Source organism: Tamandua tetradactyla, chromosome 6 (genome assembly GCF_023851605.1).
Source record: "Tamandua tetradactyla isolate mTamTet1 chromosome 6, mTamTet1.pri, whole genome shotgun sequence".
Taxonomy (NCBI): Eukaryota; Metazoa; Chordata; class Mammalia; order Pilosa; family Myrmecophagidae; genus Tamandua; species Tamandua tetradactyla.
In genome coordinates this window covers 13,942,395-13,960,997 of record NC_135332.1, presented here as the reverse complement: position 1 = coordinate 13,960,997, position 18,603 = coordinate 13,942,395, and the positions used below count along the sequence as shown (strand labels likewise).

The 18,603-nt window shown below is 54.5% G+C and overlaps 1 protein-coding gene across 2 annotated transcripts in view; it reads left to right on the top strand.

Annotated features, from left to right (window-relative positions):
* The window catches only part of SDK2 (sidekick cell adhesion molecule 2), a 257,799-nt gene that overhangs the window by 96,103 nt on the left and 143,093 nt on the right, over window positions 1-18,603 (top strand). For both annotated transcript variants that reach the window (XM_077163719.1, XM_077163718.1), the window contains exon 2: window positions 15,872-16,031. In XM_077163719.1, the coding sequence (XP_077019834.1) occupies window positions 15,872-16,031 (160 nt within the window). The remainder of the gene's footprint in view (window positions 1-15,871; window positions 16,032-18,603) is intronic.

Genomic DNA, 18,603 nt, shown 5'->3' with positions numbered 1-18,603 from the left:
CAAACTCCTTACCACAATTTAAAAACCCTTTATCCTCTGGGACCCCAGCCCTCACCATTCATTCATTCATTCACTCTTTCATTTATCCAAAAACCGTGTGCCAGAAACGGTGCTAGGAGATACATGCGCATTTTCTCACTTACTCCCAGTGACAACTTTATGAGGCAGGTAACATTATCCCCACCTGAATCTCCTCCAATGAAGAAACAGGCCCAAAGAGGTTAAATGTCTGGCCCAAGGTCACATAGCTCTCAAGTGGAGATGACAGGGCTTGAATCCAAGTTCATCTGGCAAGGGCTGCTCTCTTGACCACATTGCCAGCCCAGCCTCACCTCTTCCTGCCTTGCAGCCCACACCACTTTGCACCCTTTATCTCCATCTTCCTGAAATAGCTAAAGTCCCCAGAAGCCACCATCCCCATCATGCTTTTGCTCCAGTGGCACCCTCTGCCCAGCAGCTCTTCCCTATTGTTCTTTGCATGGCTGACTCCCTGCTTATTCTTTAGGATGCTGTGCAGGAATGCCTTCCCTGGTGTTTCCTCGTGCTGCATGGCTGTCGTTCTACTGTACTGTTTATCTTCCTGCTCTAGCTGTCGAATGGCTTCGTCCCTCTGCACCATGTGCCTGTAAACTCCCCATGGGCAGAGGCTTTCCTTTTGCTCTCCGTCATATCTTCTGGCACATCGTAGGTGCCTGAATGAGTGAGCGAATGCGTGCGTGAATTATGGCTGAGGGTCAAGAGCATTTTTGTGGGGTGGGTACTGGAAATCTAAGTCAAAGGGTATCTCCATGGTTAGGTGAGGACAGAGGACTTGGTGAGAGTAGAAGGAGCAAAATCTAGAATGGGGAGAGGGGCTTCCAGCACAGGCCATCTGGAGAGCAGGTTCTGGACCTGCAATTGAGTGTGTTGACTTGAGGCAAGGGGGCCGCAAGAGTTGCTGAGACAGAGGAAGTGATGACAGGGGGTGAGGAAGGTGGAGATGAAGTGGCCCCACTGCCCTCCACCTGCCACTCAAGCTGCTCTGCCAGGCCCGGTTCCCGCTCTTCATCCCACTCCGTCTTACTTTCTCATCCATCCTTTTGACAATCTTGCATGGGGCTCTTTTGCACCACATATTTTATCCCTTGTCATCAGCCAAACAGCCCTATTATATTAATTTATTGTCCTTTCCGGTAACTTGTAGCCTTCCTGTAAACTCCCTCTTTCCCTTGCTGGGTTTGTCCGCTGCCAAACCACAGTTCTTATTCCGCTTTCCTGCTCTTGACCCTGGGCATAGCCAGATGGCAAAGCATGGTCTCCTGGGACCCTGGCGTCAGTGCACTGAGAACGACTTCTGGGTCCCCCTCCTTTAGGAGTTCTTCTTGAAAGGCATCTCTTTGGCCCCACACTCTGGTGGCAAGACCCTTACTTGGTGTGACTTCTTGCCTAGCGCACCATCTCCCATTTATTCCTCAGGACCTTGGAGAGGGGTTGGGAGGGGGACAGGTAGGAAGAGATGAACCTGATTGTGACCTAAAGGGAAACTGAGGCCCAGAGATGTGGCCTGCCTTGTCCAAGGTTCCACAGGACCTAGGAGAAGTGGGTCTTTTATTAACCATCCACCATCTCAACCACAGATGTACGAGATGCTTTGGCCTCTGCTGGACACCTCATCCTGTCTTTCCCAAGCAATCCCAGGCCAGTCCACATCCATGGAGAGCAATATAGAAGAACAATATAGAAGGTTTTGCCCCATCTCTCTGAGGCTCAGGTGTGGTTGAAGATGGAGCACCCAGAGGCAGCTCCCTTGCTTTCTGACCCAATTTTTGTGATACAGTGGAGGGAGCGTGGGCTTTGGGAGACAGTCCCGGTGCTCATGCTAGCTACCAGGGAAAGCCACTTCATGTCTCAGGGCCTCAGTCTGCTCGTCTGCACAATGGGACGGTCAGACTTCAGGGCTCAGGGACACACCCATACCCTCACAACTGTGAGCAGAGGCACAAGCCCTAGGGAGGTGGGACCTCAGCCTGTAGCCTCTGAAGGCAACTTCTCCAGCCAAGGAGAAGAGACAGTAAGTGTGCGGCTCCCACATCACTCTCCCCGATGGGGGTGCCCTTGCGGGAGAAGGGGGGGCCATAAGGATCATCTCATCCATTTCCCAAGTCCATGAAAGTCAAACACCCCTCACCCCTACCCCCCATCTGCCAGAGGGAGTGCAGAGGCTTCGTTCTAAAAAGGAGGAGACACAGACAGACGAGGGGAGGCTGGTGGACAGGCCACACCACACTCTTTCCCAGAAAGGCTCCGCTTCCGGGGAATGAATGGGAAGTGGCCGTCAATCAGCAGCACTGCCTGTGCACATGCCAGTCCCATGGCCGCGGCTCCCTGCGTGCAGGACGGGCCTGTCACCATCTGCTGAGCCCAGGCGGGCTGTAGAGCTGCTGGCCAGCCATGGCCCCGGTCGGGAGGGCACGAGAAGTGTTTGCAGAGGTGATTCGTGAGGACAGGACTGGATTGGTCGGGGAGGATTTAGGGATCCTAACAGAGCTCTCCTAAAAATAAGAGAATTCCTTCTTCCTTCCTTCCTTCCTTCTTTCACTCATTCTTTCAATCATGCCCTTGTTCATTCAACATTTATCAAGTTCCTACTACATGCAAGACATGGGTTAGGGACTGAAGGTACAGAAACGAGAGATGTGTCCTTTAATGCTTAAAGTAGGGGCTTCAGGGGTCTGGTGTATCACATGGGGTTATAGATGCAAAAATGGACATGAGGTTCAAGAAGGGCTCCCTTATACCGGGGGGGGGGGGTCTGGGAAACCTTCATGGAGGAGGAGGCTCTGCTCCATGCTGACATTTTATTTGGGGGTGGGGGCGTGGCTGACATCCGTGAAGAGCACCCCAAAGCCTTGCTCCATGGGAAGGGCAGCCCAGGCTCTCCTAGCAGAAGCCAGACATCCTCAGAAAAGCCCAGCTGCAGAGCTGGACCTGGAAGAGGACAGTGGCTGTCAGTTAAACCCTCTGCCCATCTTACAGCTGGGAAAAATGAGGCAAAGAGCCGTCAAGTGATACAGGCTGACCTGGTGTCAAAAAACTGGATTCAGACCCTCCCTTAAACTTCTCTACCTCAGTTTCCTTAGCTGCCAACAAGGCTTGCCCCCGCCAAGCCTTCCTGCTCAGGTTGCTGTGGGTGGCCCTCCACCCATTGGGAACAGAGCTGGGATAGGGCCTCTGATGCCTGGCCTCGGATGCCGCTTCCTCCCTCACCCCACCCACAGGAGGGGCTGGTGATGCACCAGGAACATGAACCCTGTTTTAGTGTGAACCAGGGCAAAGTGGAGAGGTCTGCTGTCTCATTGCTATGAATTTTCCCGTTTCTCCATCACTCTCATTTTCCCTGGCATCAGCTGCTCGGTCCAGGATCCCCCAGAAAGGTCTAAGGGGAAGCAGGCAGGAGATGCTGCCTGACCTTCCTGGGTGGGTAGCCATCAAGGGATCAACAGTGGATGCCAGGTAGCATCGCCTTCTCCTTCAGCCTTTCATTTCGCCGCCCTCAGTGCTTAGCAGATGCATTCCAGGTTTTCAAGGCCAGAGAGCTCAGAGGCAGCGCAGGCTGGCTCGCTGGCTATGGTCCCAGGATAATGAAAGCAGCCCCCCAGAAGAGGCACCTGCCCTCTGCACCCCCTCGCATCCACCACCCTTCAGAGGGCTCCCTCTGCCTCCCCAGCCCACGGCTCACCCTCGTTCTCCGCCCTGCATCTGGGACCACCTGCATTCCAGCCCATCCCTGAGCTCCGCGGTAGAGCCCTCCCTCCTTCTCTCCTCGGTGTCGCTCAACCCCAGAGTCCACGATGACATGGGATTTGCTGAAGGAAGCCAGGAAACTGGCTCTTGCTGTGCTCTTGGGAAGCGACTCACCTCTCTGTTCTCGGTTTCCCCATCTATGAAATGGACCTTTCATCCTTCCCACCCCGAAGCTGTGCCATGTGGATAAGAGAATATTCCTACGACACGGGACACAGGCCTGGCACCGAGTCAGGGTCAGCGTGTCACCTGAGGGCCAAGCCCTGGCAGGGCATTGCGTTTCTGTTCCTTCTAGGTTCTCGCGCACTGAATCCTAATGAACCCCAGCGAGGCGGGCGTTGCTGGATTCCCACTGCACGAGGGAGGGGACTGCAGCTCAGCACCTCTCTGGGGCTGGTGCAGGGTCGAGCAGTCGGTGAATGCGGCGGTGGGGTTCAAGCCTCCGTCTGTCCCCCTACAAAGCCATTTGGAACATTTACGTTCCAAATGGCCCGTCGATGTGGGCAGCGGCCAAGGGCGGGGGCCCTGTTGGAACCGGTGGAGGCTTTTAGTCCTGGCCCTGTTCTCTGCCCCCATGAGACTGAGTGGAAACCCAGCCCCACCCTCCTCCATAACCCAGAGAGCAGGGCTGGGGCCGGGCACGGAGAGAAGCTCCTGGAGGCTGGGGGCGGGCAGGAGCTGAGGGCAGGAGCCAGGGACTCCTCAGGGCAGGGAAGAGCTCCCAGGCCCTTGCTGAGGGTCTTTCTCTAAGGATGGAGGGGGTCAGCAGGGGTGCGGGGAGGGCCCAGACGGGACCTTGCCCCAGTTTTACTTTTTGATGGGCAGAGGAGGCAGCTGTGGCTGGAGCCCCTGCCTGCCCTGCCCCAGGGCCCCTGCCCAGAGGAAAGAGGTGCCTCTGTCTCAACCCCTTGAGGACCTACTTTGGGGCTTTGGGGGCCACAGACTCTTACCTCCGTGCAATAGCTGATGGCGAGTCCTTTTAAGCTCCCTGAGCTCACGTGTCTCACCTCTCATGTGAGAGGTTGAACAAGGGTCCCAGAACCTGCTGCACCCCTTCCCCACGCCCTCACCCCATGAAGTTGAGGCTTCTGGTGATGACAAAGGGCACTGCTGATCAGAGAGGGGAGGAGATCCAGAACTTCCTGCTAAAATGGGAGGAAAGACAGAGAAAGTGTGTGGCCCCCGGCTTCGGTCCAGCAAGGGGCTCAGGCCAGGAGCTGAGCCCAGGGGGGCTGGGGTGGGCGAGGCCTGTTTGCCTCCAGATTGGGAGCAGTGAGTGACGCCAGGAAGGGAGGGTGGCACGCACACCCACGGCAGTCACTTGGGGGGTGGTGAGGGCTCCGAGAGGCACCGCAAGTGGGGGCCTCTGTGTGTAATCCAGCTTGTAAATTGCTCGGGGACTCTAAGTGCCGAAAGGGCCGTAGAGCTGCACGGCGATATTATTTATGATAAAGCACCGAGGTGCCTGGCAGGGACTGGAATGGGCTGAGCGCTGCATGTGGGATGGACGGCAAATTGAACTCCAATTTTCTGCTCCGCAGTCTTTGTTACACGCCACAAAGCGCCAGCACACGGGGGTCACCAGACTGATGGATGTGAGTTCCTCGGCGGCGGGTTCCATGTTGCAGCCGCCGCGTGGGGAGCACCGCGCCACTTTGTTTTCCTCCCTCCCGTGCCTGCAGCCCCCTTCCCTGTGATCCACGCACAGCCGCCACCTGGAGGGGGCCTCGGCCTGCAGGGAGGCGGCCGTGGGTTCGAAATCCGACTCTGCTATCGACTGGCCCTGTGAGCTGCAGCCTCTGCCTCCAGGCTACTGATGAGAGAGGAAAGGGCAGTGAGGGTGACTCTCCCCTGGGGTGGTGGGGCGGGGGGAGGGCAGACGAGAAAAGCACGGGGAGCCCCGTGTGGATTCAGCCTTCAACAAACACCTCCCTTTCCTGCCCCTTCTCCCTGCGCTGAGCCTCCCTGCCCTGTGGACAGGGGAGGGGAGATGGGGCAGCAGCCACGGGGATTCAGTGGGAGGCCCCCATCTTGGGGGGGAGGGCAAGGCGGAGCAAGAACCCCCTGCCTTCAGCTCCGCTCCCTTGGGTCAGCGCTAGATGTTAAGTGAGATGACCCAGCCCAGCTCTGTCTCCCCTGCCCAGGCGCGGAGGGGCCCCCATCTCCTTGTAGGCCGTGGCATCTCTCATAAATAAGAAGGAAAGTTGCAGCGTGTAGGGTAGCCAAGAGGAGGGACCCTTCTGGGAAGCATGCCAGCCGGAGCTCGGTGGCGCAGGCTTTCCATGCCCTGTGTTGGGTGGTGCCCTTGTTAGCCAAGGGGTGGGCACTGGGGAGCCCCGGCTGTGGGCTCCTGGAAGTGCTCTGGGCCAGGGGGAGTCCTTGTTCTAGCTCCCTTAGCCTGCAAGAGGCCCCTGTGTCTCCATCCCGAAGTCCCCGGGCTCAGGGGACCTTCCAAGGAGTGGTGTCCAGCTCACCACCTGGGGACGGAAGGTGGGGAGACATCTCCACGGGCTGACGACCCCTGGGGGACCTTTGACGTGGCCTCTGGGCTCCGTGGGTCTCGGCTCCCCAATGTAAAGCTGGAGAATGGCTCCAAGCAGGCCAGCCTGCCTCAGGGTCACCAAGGGGAAGTGGGGTGTGATCCAGCCAGCACAGTGGAACTCCTTGGGAAGAATTCCTGGAGTTAGTGAACATTTTATTGACGCTACTTTTATGGTCCAAATGAATCTGAATACAGTAAAGTGATAATAGCACTGTTAGGCAAAAAACATTCTAATCAATGGTATAAGTTTAACCTCTGAACCCTCCAGCTCAAGCGTAAGAAAGGGCTGCCTTCCTCTCTGTTAATTGCAAAATAAACCCACTGGAAATGAGAGTCATCTGTTTTCCTCGCCAGGCTGGGGATGCTTCAGTGTTGTTTCCGTGTGTGTGTCGTTCAGGCAGGGGCCCTGGCCGGGGGACCACCTGCAGAGGTGGTATCAGGCAAAGGTGAGGGATCCACAGCCACCTTTTAAGGCTTCGTCCTGGGCTGTGCCATAAGCTCTTGTCCCACTCAGTGAGGGCTCTGAGGAAGGCAGTTCTTACCCCGTTCTCCCGTTGAGGGACCAAGGTCCAGAGAGGTTAGAGAGCCATAGCCAGGATCACAGGGCCAGAAAGTGGCAGGGCCCACTCCACGGCACACTGAGGTCATGTGCACACTCCAACTGTGACCCCGCCATGTCAGAACCAGGGAGGAGCTTAAACCTCCCCTAAGATGGTCCGCGTCCAAGAGGGAAGTGACCTGGCCAAGTTCAGCAACAAGGTCACCTGTCCACTCATGGCACTCATGGACCTGGCCCTCCCCCCTGCTGTGCTCTGGGGCTGGGGAGGTGAGGAAGCCCCTGTGCTGTTTTCCACAGGCAACGTGCTGTCACAGGGGTCCCCTCAAAATCTGTGGGACGTGGGGGAAGGACATAAAGAAAGGAGTGGCAGAGGGCATGGCATTTGAGCTCTGGATGGAGATGGGAAGGAGCGGCATGGACAGACCATGTGCATTTTCTCAGGAGAGAAGGAAAGCAGAGCTGTCCTGGGGAAGGGGATGGCACAACCAAAGATCCCCAGCTCAGTGGACAGGCATGTGCCGGGAAGGATCGGCCAGGGTCCAGTAAGACAGGCCTTGGGGCTCACGACCTGCTTCCCAGTGTTCTCTGTTCCCCACCACGTTGCCTGCCTGGGAAGCTGGATAAAGTCTCTGTACAGTATCACCTCGTCTTGTCTGGCATGGTGACATCTCTTGGCTTCCAAGCAGGGCCCTCTTGTCATTCATTTGCCACATTTTCCTGAGCATCTTCTTGGTCCTGGGCTCAGGGCCTGGTGCCGGGGCTATAGAGAAACAGGAGACATCGGTCCAGCCCTGTGGCACCTATGTGATTCATTCTTCTTTCCTCCACGGCGTTCACAGCTGGACGTACGATGGGCCAGCACCCAAGGAAAGCAGGGCAGTGGGCTGCAGGCTCCTTCCCCAGGCCGGACCCCTCCACCCACTTAAGACTCCCAGGGCCATGTCGACGCTCAGTTGTGCTGGCTGCCCTGGTGGCCAGGGCCCCCTAATCAGATTAGATGTGTCTTCCAACAAATTGATGATCCGTTCCATTAGTTGCTTTTGGAACACGCTTTTCAGAGCGAGAAATCCATTTGACAGCAGCTGTGGAGGCCGCGGCATAATTGATTGTCGCCCCTTCCAGGCCCCCGACGTCGGAAGATACCTGGCTCCTGAAGGTCACTGGCGAGGATTAGATTAAGGAAGGCGAGAGCCTGCATGCTTGGGTAATGAAGCACTTGGCATGCAGGCAACACGGGGGCCCGAAGTGGGCCAGGCATCTGGCGGGAGACGAGGGAAGACAGGGAATAGGCATAAATTAGCATCTCATCCATGGGCGCAGAGTGGGGAGGAAGGGAGGGGGCTAGGGTGCCGTGATGGGCGCCCTGGAGGGCAGGCAGGCCATGTCAGGTGAGGGGTTTGGGAGGGAGAGGGGAGCAGCTGGGAAGCCTGGTGGCTGGGTCCCGTGGCCTTTGTCCGGCGTCTCAAGAGCTGCAGGGGCTTGCAGAATGGTGTGTCTCCTGGAGAGGCAAGAGCCCTGGCAGGGCCATGCCAGCCTCTTCGTGGGTCCCCTGGGAAGGCAGCCCCCAGGCTTATCATCTCCCCCAGCTGGACTAATGGATGAGGGACCCACAGGAATCACTGACCCTGGAGGACAAATCCATGCAGACATTTGCAAAACGTCCTGTGGCTCAGGCTGTGCCTACCCCAGTCCTGAGCTTTGGGGAAGACCCTGTTCTGCGGTCAGATTGGACGGCCTCGAGGGAGCTGTCTAGAAGGGTCAATTTTGGGACATTCAGGAGACTGAGCCCCTGAAAGGGGATGATTCTGAGGAAGAAGAAACGGGCAGGGAATCAAAACACGCCCTGCCCTCATCTTATCACCTCCAGAGGTTTGTGTGGTAGGGAGGGGCAGCCTTTAGGTGCCAACACTGGGCTTGAACTTCACATGCATAAGCATATTTGAGCCACCCCAGATTCCTCCGGGGCAGGTATTTGTATGTTTTACTGGTAAGACAAGTATGGCTCTGGAGGTTAATTTGCTCACGGTTAATTAAATTGCTTCAACCAGCACAGGAACTGGGATTTTAACCCAGTTTTTCTTCTGCCACTGGGACCCTCAAGCCAACCCCCTGGGAAAGGGTGATCCCTGGGGGCTTAGGTGGTGAGCTCTGGGAGCCCCCGGCCCCATGCCCTCCTTTTGGGAGGCCCAATAACTCTGGTCTCTGCCTCAGTTTCCTTGGCCCCTCAGGACCGCATTTTCTCTGTCCGCTGGCCTATTCTCCTTTATTTCCAGGCTTCATTCCGGCCACCCCACTAGCCCATGCCTCTGAAACCCTCACCCCCTGGGCAGGTCCCCGTCTCTCCCGCGATGTTCTGCTCTACTGTCCACCCAACTGACCCCCAAAACTCCTTCCCAGCCAGGCGTCTTCTTCCCCCTGGAAGCTCCCCAGGGATCTAGTTCAGGGTCTGTGACATTAGAAACTCCACCCTGCAGCGTGACCACCGCTGTGCGGCTTCAGAACCAGTGTCCCGAGCGAGGAGGCAGGTCGGGGAACAAAGGGCGGGACGGCTCAGGGGAGCCCCGTGCCAATGACAGAAAGATCCAGAGCACAGTCCCAGTGGCTGAGTCAAATCACCGAACCGCTCTGAGTGTCAGTTTTCTCAAGCCTGATATCAGGATCATGATGGTCCTTTTCTTGAGAACTTCTTATATTAACTGAGACGAGGGGTGGAAAGTGTTTCATTTATAGCAAGTTCGATCAATGGTATGGAATAAAAATAGCAGCACTGGCAGTGGTAAAAAATGGAACCGTGGGGGGCACCTGGCCTCTCCAACCCAAGGACCGGAACTGAACAGCCGGCGCCTGGGCCCAGCGAGGCCTGGACACTGCAGCCTTGCAAGCCAGGAGGTCAATTTGAGGCAGAGGAGGTGGTGGCCCAGCCTAAGAGAAGGGGATGAGACGTTTGCAAGCTCAGGGACCCAGCCTCCCACCCTCTCCCAGGCATTCCCGGGGTGCTAGCAATGGCTGGGCAGTTACTATAAGCTAGGGAGGAAGCTGCTAAGAGAGGGCCTTTTGATGTTCAGAGATGAGAATGGAATTTGCCCAGGCCCATGCCCCCGGCAGCTTGCTCCGAGGGGCAGATGGGCATCTTTCAGCCAATTAGGTGTGGACGGAGGCCTTCACCCCAGCCTCCTTGCCCAGCAAGCCGGGACTCGGCGGCTGCTCCAGGGGAGATGCCGTTCCCAGGCCTGGACCAGCCTGGAAGTGAAATCCCCGGGACCAGTGAGATGAAGGGGGCTGGGAGGACTCTGACAAAGATGACATTCTTGTGTAGGGGGCGGAGGGGAGAGGTGAAGTTGAAGAAGTTGAGGTTAGCCTCTGTGTGGGACCAATTCGCCTGGAGCCTGGAGTCTGGGGATGACAATGGGGTTATTTAGTGGGTATATCAAGGGAAGACTGCAATCAGAGGACCCCTGACCTGCCGGGGAAAATGAGAAGGGAGCCTGGGGTCAAGTCCTCTTGACTGCTTCTGAAGGCACCTCTTCATTCAAGGGGTTCAACCTCTGGGGATCAGGGCCTCCCAGACATGCCAGCCCCCTTGAGTCACACACAGAGAACTGGTCCTTTCCTCTGTCCTTACCAGGGTTTCCCACCCTACACATACATATATGGATCCGCATACATTTATCTGATTATAAATAAGTAGTAATTCATATCTGAGGTACACAATATAAAAGTTACAAAAGGCTAAAGTTAAAAAGTGAGCCTCCCACCCCAGCCCCCAGCCATCCAATTCTCCTCTCTAGGTGCGTCACCGGGACCCATTTCTTACGTCACCTTCCAGAAAAAGCCTGTGCCTATACAAATATATTTTTATACCTGAAAAAAAAAATACATCTACACAAATGGTAGCAATTACGCACCTGACTCGCATCTTGCTTTCCTGACGGCACAGTAGTTCTCAAAGACTCTTCCGGAGCCATATGCTGCAGGGAATTCCAGAACTTAGCAGTACAATCATTTCTTTAACCAGTGTCCTCTTGATAGACATTCAGGTCGTTTCAAAGCTTTTGCTGTTAACAAACATTACCTTTAGGAAATGCTGTCATTGCATGCATGCACAAGTGTAAATTCCTTGCACGCACGCACAAGTGTAAATTCCTTGGAGAAGAACTTGTGGATTCTGGGATGTGTGCATTTTTAGTTTTCACAGACATTGCCAAATTGCTCTCTAAAGATAGCGTAACAGGCTAAAATCCCACAAGCTGTGTGCAAGCAAGCCTGTCTCTAGGCAGGCTGGCCAACTCTGAGTATTATCAAACTTTTAGATTTTGGCCAATGGAATGGGGGGGAGAAAAAACATATTACTGAGTTTTAGTTTTCTTTTTCCTTACCTTGAAGTTGGGCATCTTTACCTACGTTTCTGAGTCATGTGTAATTCCCTTCTGTGAACCGTTCGTGTGCTTTGCCCATTTTTCTGTTGGTTTGTTAATCTTTTTCTTATTGAGCTGTGGGAATATCTTTTATAGTAAGAAAATTAGCTTTTTGCTCATGATAAGAATTGCAAATATCTTGCTCCAGTTTGTCATTTGTCACTTTTCTTTGTGTTTGAGTGTTTTTTTACTTCCCATTCAAAATTTTTATATAATTGACTTGTATCTGTCTGCTTTATGGCTTCTGGATTTGTAGAGTACTTGGAAAGTACTTTGTGAGTACTCCACGCCACCAAAATTATATCTCTTTCAATTGCTGTGATTTTTTTTCTAGTTCTTTTAGAATTTCATTTTTTCATGTTTAAAACATTGATCCACCCAGCATTTATTTTGAGTCAAAGTCTGAGGAAGAAATTCAAATTTACTGTTTCCCTAAGTAGCTCTCGAGCTGTTCCAAAACCATTTGTTGGATAATTGATCTTTTCCCCCATTGATTTGAAATTCAACTTTCATCATAGATGAAATATTCCCATATGCATTTGGGCCTATCTTTGGACTCTCCAGGCTGTTTCTTCACCAGCCTATTCCTACAAGGACATGCTGTTTTATTTATAGTAACTTTATAATATAGTTCATTATTTCATGGTGCTATTCTTCCTTGTTGCCATTCTTTTTCAGAATTTTCTTGGCTATTCTTCTTTTTTTTTTAGTGTTAACAAATTAGAATCACTTTGTCTAGTTTATAAAGGAAAAATTCTTGGGTGTGTTTGAAGGTGAAGAAAAGTTCAAGGAAATTACTTCTTCATGACGTTGATTCTATCTACATTTCTCTTCCACTCTAAGGCATCTCTTTCCCTTTAAAGTGTGGCTCACGGGGCTGTTCCTTACAGTTGCTCAGGTTGTATACGGCACAATCCTAGGACGAAAGCTGAAAGAAGCTGCTGGCCACTGCTGACAGCAAATGAATGTTCGTTCTAGGGTAATCTTCCCATTTCCATGTGTGATGAGTAGTAACAGCTATTTTTCCTATAGCATGTTGCAAGCACTGTTCTAAGTACTTTATGTTTATTCATTCACTTAATCCGTAAAACAAATTTATCCTCAATTTACAGTTCAGGAAACTGAGCTGCAAAGAGGTTAAGTAACAAGCCCAAGCTGGAGAATTTCTGTGACCCACCTGGGCACTCGTGGTCCAGGGATCCATTCTTGCATATAAATATGTGCGTGCAGCAGACACAGATTCACAGACACACAGCTACACACATGCACACAGATATACAGACACACACCTACACACATGCACACAGATACACAGACACCTACACAACATGCACACAGATACACAGACACACACTGACACACATGCATGCAGATACACAGACACACACACCTACACATATGCACACAGATACTAAGACACACACACATGCACACAGATACACAGACACACACATCTACACACATGCACACAGATACACAGACACACACACCTAGATTCATGCATATAGATACACAGACACAGGTAGCTACACATACACCTAAATACATGCACACAGACAGACACACGGATAGTACATAGACACACACACCTAGACACAAGCACACAGACATGCATGAACCAACAAACACACAGATATGCGTACACAGACACTCACAGGCAGACTCCTACACACAGAGACAGATTCAAAGACACACACACACACACACTACACTCTCCACCAGTCCTTGGTTTCCATCTGTTTGTCCTTCTTCTTACAGCAATTCACTCCCCAAACTCCTGCTCTCCAACTTTCAGACAAGCTCGGGCTCATGGAAGAAACCACTGCTTCAGTCCCGAGTAGGGCCCCCTCCAAAGACCCCCATATCCAGAGGCAGGGGGCTTTCAGGAGTCAGGGTGACTGCAGACAGGGGCTCAGGCCTTAATCTCTGCCCGCAGCCTTGCGGGGATAACATGGGATGAGGATGCAAAACACCCAGCACAGGACCTGACAGCATCCCGGGTGCTCAGGAGGGAAGTCCCACCCCCATCCCCTGCCCCCCAGTCATCACCTCTGGCAGTCAGTGGAATCAGCCCATCCAAGCAAAAGCCATTCGGCTCGGGGCTGGCACCCCTGAGAGAGCCGGAGAATGAACTGGTAAATGCAGGCCTGGGGGGAAATTGCCCAGTCAGTGGGTTTACAGAGACAGGGTGTCTCATGTGTGTGCAGGTGTGTTTGCACATGTATGCATGAGTACATGCGTGTGTTAATATTGGTGTTCATGTGTGTGCCTGTGTATCCGTGTGTGTGCACACATATCCATGTGTGTGCATGGATGTGTGTGCATGCCTGCACCAGTACACACACACACATCTGCCTCTGGCTGTTCTGCTGTGCATCAGTCCCATGTCGAGGGGATTTAATCACCCAGGGCTGGAAATGTTATTGTTTTAAAACAAACGAGTGATGACAGGAACTAACAGAGGGTTTTAAAAACGCGATTCAAAGGGCTCTTGAAAGCTGCTGGGGAATATGAATGCGCCTTTGAAGTCAGAGCGTGCCCATTTGTTAAGCTGGGAGCAGGGCTGGCTGCCTCGGCAGCAACGAGTCTTTCCCTTGGCACATGGGTGCCCACGGCTTCTCCGCCCTCCCCGCCATGGAGGGGGCTGGGACCCCAGAGCGGCGAGGAAGGGTGCTCCCCCCAGACCCAAACTCTAAAAGAGAAGCCTTCAACTGTTTTTAAGGCAGCGTGTTCACACAGCAGTTAAGACTGATGAAAAGCTGTGCAAGTAGACAGCATGAAATATGCGCTTGAAATGTCCACGCTCAGACCCCGAGGTGTGGAGAGAGGGTGCTCGGGGATGCTTCGGAGAACACTGCCCCACCACCACCACCCGTTCTGCTCCCCGCAGCTTTGCATTCCCCCCGCCACCCCCACAGTGAGGCTCAGTAGCAGGGGTGGGGTTTCACGTCAGAGTCCCTGAAACAGCTGCAATTTATACACTGCTAAGATTGAGACCTTGGGCGTGGGGAGCCACATGTGCAGCGGGGCCAGCTGACCTGCACCCCACACATACATCACGCATGTGCCGAGTCATAAATCTGTGCTGGGGCCCAGAGCCAAGCCTGGACATAAACGCTGAGCCCTTCGAAGACCGCGGGTGGCCAACATGGGCTAAATGTGAGAGTGACAGGGATGGTTGCCAGGGTCCAGTGCGCCCCGAGGGTCATCCCGGGGTGAGGGAGAGCCGCCCACACCCACCACACCCACCCCAGCAGGCTGACCAGACTGCAACGGGGTCTGGGCTCATGCCCTCCCACCCTCAAGCTACACACACCCTACAACACAACCCCCTGACGCATGCCCCTTTCTCTCTTCCTCTGGTTTGTTCCACTTCTCGGGTCAAAAGTCTGCCTTAGGGGACTTTCCACAGGGGAAAGTGAGCGCTCGGTCCAGGGTATGCTGGGGCATCAGCCAGCGCTGGAGACGGCAGTGCCCCCTGCCCGGGAGAGGCACCCCCACTTCTGTGTTTGGGGAAAAGACTGGCCTTTGCAGAGCATCCACTCCCAGCTGCGTGACCTTGGGCAGGTCTCTAACCCACTGGCCCCTCTCGGAAATGCAGATCATAATCCCATTTTATCTGTGGTTGCCCAGAAGTGAGCCTGCGTTAGCGTCCCCACAACTGCCCAGAACACGGCAAGGGCTTCAGTCCTTGTTGATGTCCTTCCCAAATGCCAACGCCTCCCTCTTGGGCCCCTGCCCCCAGCCCCCCAAACAGCAGGTGTGCTCGGTGCTGGGCTTGGAACCCTTCTCCCCTTTCCCTGGCCCCCTTCCCTTTCCATCACCTTCTTTTTTATTTTCACACCCCCTCCCCCGCCACCTTACTCCCACGGGCAGAAAGGTTTCATTTCCACCTGCAGCTTTTAGTCTGAGCCTTCTCTGAAGTCTGGGCTGGAAGCGCATTCTCTCTGGTGAGGGAAGTGGTGGAGGAGACCCCTCAGCTGGGCTGGAGGGGGGCTGCGGAGGGGGGTGGCAAGGACTCCACTGCACCCCCACAGCCACGCCATGGCACCACCACTCCCCGAGGCAGCCCGGTAGTAGAGGGGACACAGGGCGGGTCCCCACCCCTGGGTGAGATCTGCCCTCGATGCCTTAAAGATTCTTCCAGCCTTGGGGAGCAGGACATGAGACGCCCCTATCTCTTATACCTGTCAGCCCACTTCCCTATTTTCTTGATGAAACGTACATTCCCTTTGGCTGAGGCAAGGTGAGTGCCTCTCCTTCCTTCTACTCTGGAGGAGTCTCCAGATGCAAAGGGTATGGAATGGATGGGGGGGCAGGCGGGGGTGCAACAGAGGCAGAGGGGCCTGCTGTGGTCTGGGAGAGAGGCCGGCCGGGAGGAGGGACGTGGGGCGCCTGCAGGACGGGAGCTAAAAGACCGAGCCTGGGAGGCAGATGGACCCAAGCTCCCCTCCTTCCCAGTCCAGTGACCTTGGGCAAGTCACCCGGCCGCCCCCGCCCCACCTGCCTAGGGGTGTCGGGTCATTACCTGAGCAAGTGATCACTGTGGCTTTCCATCCCTGTCTCCTGCAGATGACGTGTCCCCGTATTTCAAGACGGAGCCCGTGCGGACTCAGGTGCACCTGGAGGGGAACCGCCTCGTGCTCACGTGCATGGCCGAGGGCAGCTGGCCACTGGAGTTCAAGTGGCTCCACAACAACAGGGAGCTGACCAAGTTCTCCCTGGAGTACAGGCAAGCCGCATCTCCCCTCCCCTTCCTCCAGGCGCCCGGGGTCACTGCCCCACTGCCAAAGGTGGTAGCAGAGCAGCGGGGCCTGTGTGCAGGGAAGGCTTGGGTCGCAGGCTCCTGCTCCGGTGCCACAACAAGCTGAGGGCACAGTAGGAGAAAGGCAGCCCTGGCCCAGGTGTGAGTAGCCCGCATCCTGCTGAGCTCAGCAGAGGATAGCTGGGCGGGGGGGTCGGCGACATGGCGCAGACCGATGGCTCGTAGGACAGTGGACAGGGGCAGAGCTGGTGATTGGGACGGTGCACTCCCTTCCAGCCTCTGTGGCCGTAGCATGGCTGTTGCCAGAGCCACTTCCTTCCTTACCCTTTGAAAAGAACTGCCATCTCCAGGGATCTTTGTTGGAGAGCCTGGGTCCAATGGAGGGAGGGGCGTGCAGCGATGTGGGCTCCATTAGGAAGGAGACATCTATTTGGGGGACAGCTTTGGTGGGACATGGTGATGGTGCCCCTCCCCATGGTGCTTTTGGGTTTAGCTTCCCTCCCTGGGTGTCCCCTTGCACTGGAGCCCAGGGCTGGCCCCTCCTTCCCCAGGACAACTGGCAGGAAAGGAGGGGCCGGAGAACTAGCTGGGTCCCAGCCGCGGCAGGGGAGCTGCCAGCAGCCGGAGTGGGAGGCACCCCTCCCCAGGCCAGGCCTCTCCCTCCCTGGCGCTCTTATCCTACCATCACTGCCTTTTTTACTGGCTCCCAACCCAGTGGCCGGTGATTAATCCCCAGGCCTGATGTGCATAATCGGTTTTGTTGGAGAAACAAGATTGTCTTGCCCTGGGGATGTTGATACAAATCTGCCACCACGGACAGGAATGCAAATGAGAGGAGGGGGATTAATTGCTTGAGGATCTGTTCTTCCTGGAAAATCACCCTTTCCTTTGCAAAGCAAGGAGTCCTGAGTTTGAGGTGACCCCTGCCCCCGTCCTTCTACCCCAAACCTGGACTGGATTGGCTGGTCTGGAGCATGGCCTCGTTGGCAAAGGGTGGAGAGGGAGAGAGTGAGGAATAGATCAGGGCAGGAGGACTGTCACCTGTGCCTTCCTTGAGGATGCTGAGAATCCTGGACCAGGAAGCAGGAGGCCGTCTAGTGCTGGTCTCTGAATCTCGGGTTCTCCAGGGAGCCCATGGGGAGATCGGAGGGGCTCCCCAAGCAACCCCTGGGATGGTTTTCATTGGGGGACCAGAGTTACTTCTGACTACAGGCTGGACCCTAGGGGCAGTTTTGAGAGTCTCCGCGTGGCGCCCCAGCTTCCCTCTTCGAGGGTGGACATGCTTGACTGAGAGCACCACGGGTGACGTCCCATGAGCATTCGTGGAGCGAGGGCCTCCCAGCCTGCCGTTGACTTCCACCAGCAGGGTGCTGGAGGCAGAACTCAGAAAAAGGAGAGTGAATTCTTTATCTGATGCAGAGCCTCTCCTTTGGTGCCCTGGCCCTGCCAGGACCAAGAGTTGGCATTGCAGAAAGCCGAGCTCCCCTGAGTTGAAGGGCCAGACTTCCCCAACAATGGGCTGGCTTCCCATTGAAGACAGTAGCTCTCTGTCCCTGCATTCATCCATCTGGGGGTGATGTTAATGATAATAATAATCCTTTAGCAATGACAAAGAATTTATTACTTGGCAGGCATTATGATGTTCAATCCATGATTATCTCAATTAATCCTGCCAGCAATCCTATTATAGGTTCAATTATTATCCCAATTTTACAGATGAAGAAACTGAGGCTTGGGGAAGTTCAGTAATTCACCCAAGGTCAGGTTACAGAGCTGGGCTATCTGACTCCGAAGTTGGAAATCCTTAGCAGCCATCACACAGCCTCTCGTTGAGAAGGGGTTGCTGCAGTGTCTCTTCTAAACAATCTTGCCTTCTGCGCTCTGCAGATTCTAGAAAACAGCAGTGGGGAGAATGCGAATATTCCACTCCATGGCTTTGTTGGGGAGAAGCTATTCAGGGGAAATCCAGGGGCTTCCAGGAGGGAAGCTCATCTACTTGTTTCCTGACCCCTGAGGGTGTGGGTTCTCTGGCCTGGAGGCGTGAATGTGCCTGAGCACAAGTCGGATCTGAATTTTCTTCTAATCAAAAACTTTGCTGTGAAAAAAAGAAAAACTTTGCTGTGCCCAGAAGGTAGAGTCTGCACTCCACAGTGGGGTCTTCAGAGCTCTTTGGGCTGGTCCTGGCAGCCCCGCCTTATCTCCTGCCCTTCCATCCGAGGTAACCCACACTCCACCAAAATGGACCATCACAGATCCCAGGATCTTCCCTGAACTTTCTCTCTTCTCCGTCATGGTCCAGACTGCCCTACCCCCTCCACTTGGAACACCACCCTGGGCAAAATTGTCTCTCTCCTTCAAGGCCCAGCTCAAATGCCTTCTCTTTCAAAAAGCCCTTTCCAAACAGTGCACATGTTTCCCAGCTGTCCCTCTCTTCCCCTCTCTCTGCCACACACATTTCTCCTCTTCTCTGCCCTTGGGACTGTCTGTTATGCATCCCCCCATGCGTTGCTGTCTAATTATTCATAAATACTGGAGTAAA